This window comes from Meles meles, chromosome 1, assembly GCF_922984935.1.
Source record: "Meles meles chromosome 1, mMelMel3.1 paternal haplotype, whole genome shotgun sequence".
NCBI classification, from domain to species: domain Eukaryota; kingdom Metazoa; phylum Chordata; class Mammalia; order Carnivora; family Mustelidae; genus Meles; species Meles meles.
This window is the reverse complement of record NC_060066.1, coordinates 121,502,191-121,512,119: the sequence shown is the minus strand read 5'-3', so window position 1 is coordinate 121,512,119 and position 9,929 is coordinate 121,502,191. Positions and strand designations below refer to the sequence as shown.

Genomic DNA, 9,929 nt, shown 5'->3' with positions numbered 1-9,929 from the left:
GCCTCACCTTATTTTAAGAGAAAAAAAAAAAAAAAAACTAGCTTGTCCTCTGCAGGAGGCTGAGTATCCGAGCTGCTCTGCTGGGGTCTCCGGGAACCATCTCTGGGGCTTGGAGACAGTGGTATGTCCTCTCTGGCCCCCAGGCTGGAATGGAGTGGGAGCAGCTGGAAACAGAAAAGCGGGGTGGGCAGCTTAGTCTGCATGTCCACGCAACCAATCACGTGGTCCAGTTCAGTAGGGTGGGTGGCTCCTTGGACTTCACCCTGAGCGAGATGAGGCTTGGAGACTTATAGTCGCCATCTGGGGGAGGCTCAAAGCCGTGGCCCCCCAGGGCCGGGGAGAAGCCATGGATGGAGTATATGCCAGGGTGGGCTCCGGGGGAAGCTGGCACCCCCATGAAGCCGGCCACATTCCCGTGAGAGTGGGAGTACGGAGACATGCACGGTGAGGGCATGCCCTCTGGAGACACGAGGCAGGGGCCAGGGGGGCTCCCAGACCCTGGAGTGGGCCACAGGGAGTTCTGCAGCTGAAAAGAGAGAAAAAAAGGCCCATGAATCAATAGCCCAGGGGCTGCTTCCCTTACCTGGGGGTTCTGTCTCTGCCCTTAGGACTCCAGAAACTTAACCGGCAAGCTCTGCTTGACCAGGGTCTAGAATCTGCTCCCTCCTACCCCCGATCCTCAAAATAGAATCCAGGAGACCCCTGCCACTGACCCAAGTGAGGTTTCCTGCGGTGCCCGCCGTTAGGCATGCATCATTCATGAGACAGGGAGGAGCCCCGCTTGGCGGAGGATGAGTGATTTACCCACAGTTCCACAGAGCCCTAATGCTGCTTCAGGTCTCTCGGGGGCCAGGCCCTGATGCGGGGCCGGGTGGGGTGTCACCTGCGGGTGGCTGTCAGTTCGGGGCAGCACAGAGATGTCATAGGCAGATGTGAAGGGGTTCCGCCCCTCCTGGATCTTCCCGTATCGCTCACGCTTCCGCCACTTTGCTCTGCGGTTCTGGAACCAGACCTGGGGACGGAGGGGAGAGGCTGAGGGAGTGACACAGTGGCCCTGAGGTGGGTGGTGGTATCCTTCTGGAAGGTATGGAGCTGGCTCCCGCCTGGAGAACCTTGAGCCACCTATAAATTCCTATTGTTCTCAGGGCTGGGGAACCCGGAATGGGGTCTAGGAAAGATCTGAGTTTGGAGGGAATTTCTTGGTCCCTTGGGTCCCCATTACCCCCAGACACCAGGCTGAGTTACTCTCTTGGTTTTTCTGCCCGCTTGGGCCACTAAGGGTATCATGGGATCTGTGGCCTCAGAGGCTCTGGGCCCCACCTAGGCCTCCCTTACCTCATCTCCAGTCCCAGGCCACCCACCTGCCATTGTCCGCCCCAAGCCCAGCTCCATAAGAAGGCCCCTGGGCCCTGAGCCTGCCCTTCCCTGCAGCCTCATTCCCAGCCAGGCAGTATCACTGCATTCTCCCCACTTGCTTCTCATGCCTGCTTGCCTTTGAACCCATCCACCACCTTGAGAGTCCCCTGCCTGGGCTTGGGCCTCCCCTGCCTGGACTGCCTACCTCACCCTGACACACATGCGTACATCTCCGCTGGCCTGGGTGTCACGTGGGCATCCTTCTCATACTCACCCCAACCGATTACCATTGTCTGCTTTGTAATCTGTGCCTCCCCTCATCTATGAGTACCTGGCAGGTGAGGGGCGCCTGCCTGTGTGCTGGATGCTTATGCGTGCATCTGCGATAGATCTGTGGGCCCTGTGGCTCTACGTTTATGGTCCCCATGCATGTGTTTTGTGTTTCTATCATTTAATAAACATTTTGGTGTCAGGCTCTGGGCTGGATGTTGGCAATATCAAAACCAAACCAAACCGAACCAAACCATCCCCTTGCTTTCTAGGGATCTAGCTGGGAGCCACAACAAATTCTGTGTGTGTGTGTGTGTGCGTGTGAGTGTGTAAGGAACCCCACCTTGGCCCCTCATACACACCCCAATGGTGGGCCTTCCTACCCACACAGGCAGGTGAAGCCACGATAGTTAAGGAGCTTGGCAGACCCCCAGCCCACCAAGCCTCAGAGGCAGAGAGCCCAGAACAGGCCTGGGGCAAGGTCAGGGATGGACCATCCTGCCTGCCCAGCTGCTGGGCCTTCCCTTCTCTATCCTCCCTGCCCCACGGGCAACTGGAAGAGTCTGGAGTGAGTGAAGGGGGCTGCTTCACTGTGCGTTCTTCCCCACCATCCGTGATTGTCTCTACAGACCCCACCACAGCCTTCCACCTACACTTGGGCCTGGCCCTCTGCTCTGTTCTGTGTGGTGGCTTACTGCTCTCTGTGGGGCAGGGCCTACAGGTGGCTGTCACTTTCCTGTCAGAGAAAAGAGCCCTCCTCTGGGGCCTCAAGCGTCAGTCTGGGGGCCTACAGCCGCCCCAACACCCCCTCGGGAGTTGAGAAGGCCTGGGAGAGGAGTAGAGGGATGTACTCCAGCTCTCCAAGGAGTGCCACGGCCATGGCTATTGGGACCCTACCCCAGAGGCTCGCTGAGGGTTTGGAGGCTCGATGTTCTGGACTTCTGTGGCTCAAGGACTCTGGGACTGTTGTGAATGCTCGGCCTCTTAACCCTGCTGGCTCCGGCCCTGGGCACTCTATGAGCACAGTCCTAGAAGTGTGTTTTGGGTGCCGCCTGGGGGGAGGGGGGAATGAAAGCAGGAAGATCCAGAAGAGAAGGGGGAAAGAGCCCAAGTGCCTCTGGTCCTATGCTGAATCCAGCTGTGCAGCTACAAGGCAGCTGGTCTCTGCGAGGTCCCATACAGGGTGTGCTATGTATGAGCTCTGCCCCTATGAGGTCTCTTCTGCAGGGGGAAAGAGAATCTCCTCTGTCTAGACGTCACTTCCTCACCTCTCCCGAGAAGCCCAAATCCCACCCCTCTCCCAGCGACTCCTGCCTGGCCTCAGGGAGCCTGCTGGACACCACGCCAGTTCCAAGTCAAAGCAAGGCAACAACCACCATCTTCCTTTTGGGCCAAACTTTTCCCGAAACCTCCTTCCCCATCCCCACCCTCTGCTTACCATCTGCCTGTTCTTTCTCACCTCTGATGTGTCTTGGAAATGGACTTTCCTTCTCCCTTTTCCCTATCCCCAGCATCCCTCCATCCCCTCACCCCCAACAGGAAGCTGGCCACAGCCCTACCCGGGAAGCCCTGGGGCCTGATCTCTGCTGGGGAGAGTTGGTTGGGTGGGGAAGGGGTCTGGGAGCTGGGGGGCCTGAAAATCGCTGGCTTGGGATGGCTTTGAGCATCACTGAACCTCAGAGCCCCCCAGTGGGCACCCTCCTGCTCTGCGCAGCTGCCTTGGGAGCTGCCCGCTGTGTTCAGCCTTTCACTGCTTCTGAAAGGCTGCCGCATCTTGATGCTCAAAGACCATCCAAAGTGAGACTGAGAGATCCAATGACATGCACTAAGTCACCTGGTTAGCTAGAAAGTGGCAGAGCTAGGACTCCCAGACAGGTAGGTCTTTGAATTGCCAGAGGCAACTACCCCATGAGGCACTTGGGCCACAACGGAGCTGGGCATGGAGGGGAAGCCGAGGGGTGGCAGGCCGGGGGCAGGCACCTGGGAAAGGCAGCTCTGCATGGCACCAGCGCCCACCTCTCCTGGCCCTTCCATGGCCTGGCCCACAGCTGGGGTGGTCGAGGCAGCCAGAGAGGCCCACAGCCGGGGTGCCCTCACCTGTACCCGGGCCTCAGTTAGATCCGTTCGCAGAGCCAGCTGCTCCCGGGCGTACACATCTGGGTAGTGGGTTTTCTGGAAGACTTTCTCCAGCTCTTCCAGCTGGAATGTGCTGAAGGTCGTGCGGTTCCGGCGCTTCTTGCTCTTATTCTTGGCCAGCTCCATGGAGTCCGGGAGTCCCGGAGACAGAGGGACGCGCAGGCTGGCCAGACAAGGGCCCGGGGAACCTTGCAAGCTAGAGGGCCCGTCTCTGGGGCCCCCTCGGCAGTCCAAGGGCAGCTGGGGGAAGCTGGCAGCTTTGGAGGCCTTCTCCTCAGCTGCAATGGAAAACACAAAAAGGAGGATGGAAACCGAACCAGGAGGTTTTGTGGGTGGACTGGGGGAGGGGGCAGAACGTTTGACGCTTCAGTCCCCGCCTCCCCCTTCCTTTCTCTTCCCTTGTCCCAGCAGCCACCCTGCATGGGAGCCTGGCATTTGGAGGCCTGTGTGCTGAGCCTCCAGCTCAGGGGGCCCTGGGGAACCATGTGCTCTGTGGTCGGGGCGGATCTGCTGGGGCCAGAAGAGGGTTCATTTCGGGGAAGCGCTTTGTGGTGGCGTGGCCCACAGGGCGTGGGGGTGCCAGGACTGGCCCCCTGGGCAGGGCCTAGCACAGAGGCGGGAGGAGGGGGTGAGCCCCGGGGTGGCTGGCATCTCCCGCCCCTGCCAGGAAGTGCCTCCTTGGCCCTGACTGCTGGGGCTGTGGTTCCCAGGTCCTCATGCCCCTGCCTCCGATCAAAGGTCCAGGCAGGGGACAGTCAGGGACACTCAGATCCCCTTTGGCTGGTCTGGCTGTGCCTCATTCTCTAGACCCCAAATCTCAGGGCAATGACAAATCCCCCAGCCCCAGGGCATGAAGGACAAGATGGGGCAAAGAAGCATCCAAAAGACATTGTCTCATTCCTCTGGAAATTGTGATGTTTGACCCAACATTTGAGTTCCAGCATTAGAGAGCAGGAGGGTGAAGGCTTGGGGGACCAGTGTCGAAAGAGGACTCAGCTCCCAACCCCATCACCCTGGCCAATGACCGCCCCTCCCTCCTCGGCAGTTTCCGATGGCTCCCTCATTACCCAGGATGAGCAAGCAGGGAGGGGTGACCTGACTGCTGCTGGGCACAGTTCCCAGCAGTCCCACTCTGACACGCTAACCCGCACATGAGAGGCTTGGTGGAGCCCTGCCACAACCCGGTCATGGTGAAAAATAGGTCACCCTGATCGCTGTGCCCGCTCCTCTGGCAAGCAGCATTGCCATGAAATCTCGAGAGCCCGTTGGGACAGCAGGAGCACAGCCACAAAGGCGCCCCACTGACTCACACAGTCCTGGCCTGGCCCTGGCCCATCCCAGGCAGGGGTCTGAGCCCCAGGAGGCCCAGCAGGCTGGCACCAAGAGGCAGTTTCCTCCTTGGGACTTGGTGTCAGGATCACAGCTGTCATCAGAGAAGGATGGGACCAAAGATATGGGATTCTTGGGTTTTGGCTCTGATGATTCGCCATCTGCATTATGGAGGACAAGTTGGCCAGGGTCCCCCTCAGCAGGAAGGTGGTCAGGGACCTCCCAGGACACCCAGGCTGTGTAGGAAACTCCAGGTTGTGCAAGGATCCTGGAGGCCTGGCAGAGTCAGGGGCCTGCCCTTGGGTACCAGGCTAATAGCTCGGGCAGAGCATCGAGGAGAAAGTGCTCCAGCCACTAACTTCCGTTCTTGGCCAACATATTTTGGTTCTAGAGATAGCTCCATAGGCAGCCGCTTAGGAAGAAGGACTCATGGAAGCTGAGCCAAATAATTGAAAATGGTCAGGGGGAGTGGGAGACTGGAAGGGGACACCCCGCCTCTAGCAGGTTTGAGAGGGAGTTCTTGGAGTCCTGGGTTCAGAGGGAGGTCCTGCTGGACTTCAGTCAAAAAAAGAGTGAGGGTGGCTCAGGCATGGGGGCGAGGGGAGCAATGACATCACTGTAGGGGTTTCTCCAAAGTTCTGAGGCTTCTCTCACCTGGCTCTTGGGCCTTCCAAGTCTGTTGGAACAGGATCTGCCCAGAGGAAGTGACCAGCTCTGGGCTCTGAGCTGCCAGAGTGAGAGATAAAAGTGTGGCAGGACTTTTCAGAACAGCCACCCAGAAAATGGGCCAAGCCTGCTGGCCTCCGCTGGCCTCCTATGCCCGCCCATTCTAGACCCCTCCTGGGGGACTAGGGTACTTCTCCCCTCTTCATCGCCATGGGCCTGAAACCTCCATCTACCTGGAGGACTCCGGGGAGAAGCAGGCACCCCCCCTCTGTGGGGGGACGGGGCACTAGAATCTCTCCTGAAAAGCAAGGCTTAGGGGAGAAGAGGGGAGGTGGGATCCAGAAGGGCAGCAGTCAAGGAAAGGAAGGAGAGGCAGCCCCAAGTTTTGAGTCTGCAGTTGCAAGGAGTAGGGTGCCTGGTGAGGCCCCATCACTTTCAAGGTGTACTGGCGGTGTATGGGGGTCACCTGCACCTCGTGGGGACCCTGGGTGGTTAAAGGGGGAGTGGTCATGGCAGAGATTGGAATCCTGGGGCCCAGCACCAGGGGGTCCACAGCCTGCACAACCTCAATACCACAGCAGAAGTCTGTCGGGCCTGAAAAACAGGAACCAGAGCAAAAGCCTCTGACGCTGCCACGGTGCTCCCTCCAGCTCCCTCACCGGGCTGCTCTCCTGCACCCTGCTGGCTGCCAGAGCCCCGGCTCCCCACGCCAGCCCCGAGCCCCACTGCCCTCTCAGCCAGCGTCCATTGAGGCCTCCGGACCAAGCACCCGTCTTTCGACCACGGTGGGAGTCTTGCTCTGCGCTGTTTCCCACGCGATCCGCAGAGCTCGCAGAGGCCTGGGCTCTCACAGCTCGGGCTGGTAACCTGAAGCCTTGTGGGCATAAACCCCCGGCGCGGGACCCGTGTGGGCCCTTGTGCTCTCGCTAGAGTTTCCACCTTTGGCCTAGATGCCTCAGCATGGGGCCTTCCCCAGCCTGGAATCCTTCACGAGGTCTGCGATCCGTGCGGTGAGCGAGGCCTTCAGTGCTCCGCTCAGGGCCTCCGAGGTGGCGGGCGCGTTCCTAGGTCAGAGAGCCAAGCCAGGGAACGCACCGGGCGGCCCCGGCGGAGCGGGAAGGAACGGCCGGGCACTTCTCTGGTCCTCTGAGCAGCCGCGCGCACGGGGCTCAAAGGGTGGCCGGCACCGCCGGGAGGCGGCCGGGATCTAAGGCAGGGCTGGGCGCTCTCCGCCAAGGGCACCGCAAAGAGCAGGAGAGGAGCGCCAGGTTTTCCAGCGCGCGACTGCCCGGGCCTCCACAAGATTGCGCCGCAGATGTGGCGCAGCTGCGCGCTCACTGGTCTGAACTGGAAACGCTCGGAGCCCGTCAATTGAGAAGTCGGGAAATAAGGCGGTCTCCCGCTTTGCCGCCACTTCCCACTTAGTAGACTGCGTGGCCCTAGTCCTCCGGGGCCGGTCCTCCCCAGCAGCCCCGCTCCGCCGCAGGGACGCAAGGGGACCGCGCCTGCCGAGTTCCAGCCACAGCACCCGGGAGGCGAGCGGCGGCGGGGGTCCCAGGCTCCGCTCCTGTTTTTTCGTTTGGGCGGTCCTCCGCTCCACTTGAATCGTTCATTTTCCTCTTCCACTTGATCTCATTTTGCAGCTTTCTGCTCTTTTAAGATCTCCCTGTTTTTCCTTTCATTTTTTTCTGCTTCTACTCTTCTTCCTCCCTTCCCTCCTTCTCCATTTACCCGCTTCGTTCGATCGTTCTTCGATCCTCCGCTTGCTTTTTTCCTTCTGTTCTTCCGTTCACTCTCCGTTTATTTCTTAACATTCTGCACTGCTTGCCGACTTTGTCTACCTCTCCTTCTCGCCTCTATCCTCCGTTGTTTTGTTCAATTTCCTTTTCCATATTTTTGGTGGTTGTTCACACTCTTCGGTTTTAGTTCTACGCATTTCGTTGCTGACACCCTCGCCGTCGCGGGGTCCCTCCGCGCCCTGCCGCTCCTTGTGCCCCAGCGCTCTCTGCAGTGTGCCAGTCCCGGCCTTCCCGCGGTGCCTGCGGGATCCGGCGCGCCCACCTGGACGCGGCCCGTGGCGTGAGTCCTGCCCCACGCGGCGCGCGTAGCCAGCCCGGGTACCTGTCCCCGGCGTGCTCATGGCGCTGCGCGGCCGCCGCCGTCTGGCTGGAATCAGAGGAGCCAGGCCAACTGCTTCTCATTAAGTCCCAACTATGGTTTTTATCAGGAGAGCCTCTTTCAAAGGGCACAGACACGAATCTCTGCGGACTCGCTCATTTCCTCCGCTGACCTCCACACACCTCCCCGCCCTTCCCGACACATTCCCACCGCCGCGGCTGGGCAAAGGCCCGAGCTGCCTGGCCACTCGGTGGAGGCCGGCCAGGCGCCAGCGGGTTGAGGCGGCGGACCTCAGAACATTCAGCTCTGGGCCTAAGGTGCGGGCCGTGGCAGCACAGATGCGGCGGGCGCCCAGACTCCTTACAGGTCAGCCAGTGCAGCGGTGGCGGCAGGGCTGCCCGCCCGTGTTGCAGGCCCCGGCGTTCAGGCGCGTTCTCCGGAGTTGGCGCGGTCCAGCTGGCCTTGGCGCATGGGCACCGGCCCAGGAGCCCGAGGCGCCCAGGGGATAGGCCCGCCCGGGCTGCTCTCGACGGCCCCAGCCGTGACGATCCAGGGCCAGCAAGCCAAGACTGCGGGAAGGGCGGCCATCACCGTGCTTAACGACGGGGAGGCCAGGTTAGTCTGAGAAATAAGAACACAGTTATTCCGTATTGAGAACGGCCCCGGCGCTGCCGACCCGCCGCGGCCGCGCCGCCGAATGCCTAACGCGCAGGCAGCGCCTTCCCCACCGAAGCTGGGCCTGGGGAGGAGAAGCCGGCGGCGGCCAGGCCGCAGCCCTCGGCAGAGTCCTGCTTGGCCACTCCAGGTCGGGGCCCAAGCTCAGGGCCCTCAACGGGCGCCGCACACAAAAGGCGCGCTTCTCTCCCCGCATCGGGACGGAGAGCTCAGGGTGGCGCCCAGGCCCTGGGCCCCGTCCGGGCTTCTGGGTCGGTGGCAGTTCCAGGCCAACTCCGGCCAAGCGTGATTTCTCCTTCCCGCCTCCGGTCGCCTTCGGGTCTCACTGGGCTCGGGGCCGTCGCCGCTCCACCCTCGCGCGACCTCCCGCCTCCCATTCCCGCCACGGGAGACACCGGGGGCTCTGCCTCCCGCCGGGCGCTGGCTTTGCCCGGCCGGGACCGGCACCGGTGGGGCTTCCGAGGGGGGCCGTGGCGGGGGGCTAGAGGGTCAAAGAGTCGAGAGCTGGGCGAGCGGGCGAGGGGAGTGGGAAGGCCCGGGCCGGCCGGGGAAGGGAAGGAGAGCGGGTCGGGGCTGCGCGCTGAGTCCGCGCCGCGCGTTACCTTCCGCGGGGCCCTCGTAGAAGTGGCTGCCGTTGAGCGCCGGGCCGGGCCCGAGGTCCTGCAGGTACTTGGCGGGCGGCTTTGCCGGCTCGGGGAGGTAGGGCTCCAGGGGCCCACAGGCCGGAAAACGGGTCAGGCGAGGGCCGCGAGGCGGCGCGGGGTGCAGGTGAGGCGCGCCGGCGGGGGTCCCCTGTGGGCCGGGTGGCTCGTCCCCCGCGGCCGCGTAGGGGCCGGGCCCGGGCCCCACGCCGAAAGGCGCGCAGCGCTCGGGGTCCATGCCGGCTCCCGGCGCACAGGCCGCGGGGGCTCCGGGGCTAGCGCTGCCGGTGCGGCCTGTGAGCGCCCGCCAAGGGGGAGGGACCTGGGCGCGGGGGCGCGGAGCCCCCGGGAGCGGCGCGCGCCGCGGGGGGCGGGGGACAGGGGAGGGGGCCGCGCCTCTGACTTAATGCTGGAACCATCCACGTCACGTGCGGCCCCGCGCGGGTTAACCCCTCGGAGCCCGGGAGTCCCCTGGATTCACCCCAGCCCGCGTTCATCAGAGGCAGTTCGAGCAGAAGGAGGAAGCCACCTTCTCTCGACGGCAGGGTCCCTTTTGTCTGCCCATCTTGGTGAGTCCCTTGCTCAGAGCAGCACCCTAGGTCCTGACATCCAACCTGGAGCTTCTCGCCCCTAGAGGCGTGATGCACGCCCAGCAAACACTCTTAGGCCTGGTCTCCGGATAGAAGCCTCGGATAAGGGCGGTCTGGGGGCGGGGTTGGGCTGGGACTTTACCTAACT

At 62.2% G+C, this 9,929-nt stretch overlaps 1 protein-coding gene across 1 annotated transcript; it reads right to left on the bottom strand.

Annotated features, from left to right (window-relative positions):
- Positions 1 to 200: 200 nt before the first annotated feature.
- Positions 201 to 9,429, bottom strand: ALX3 (ALX homeobox 3). The gene is made up of 4 exons (XM_045979327.1): positions 9,153 to 9,429; positions 3,724 to 4,040; positions 884 to 1,012; positions 201 to 526 (listed from the first exon to the last, which is right to left on the bottom strand). Exons 1-4 carry the CDS (start codon positions 9,427 to 9,429, stop codon positions 218 to 220), a joined length of 1,032 nt encoding a protein of 343 aa, XP_045835283.1. The 3' UTR covers positions 201 to 217.
- Positions 9,430 to 9,929: the final 500 nt, after the last annotated feature.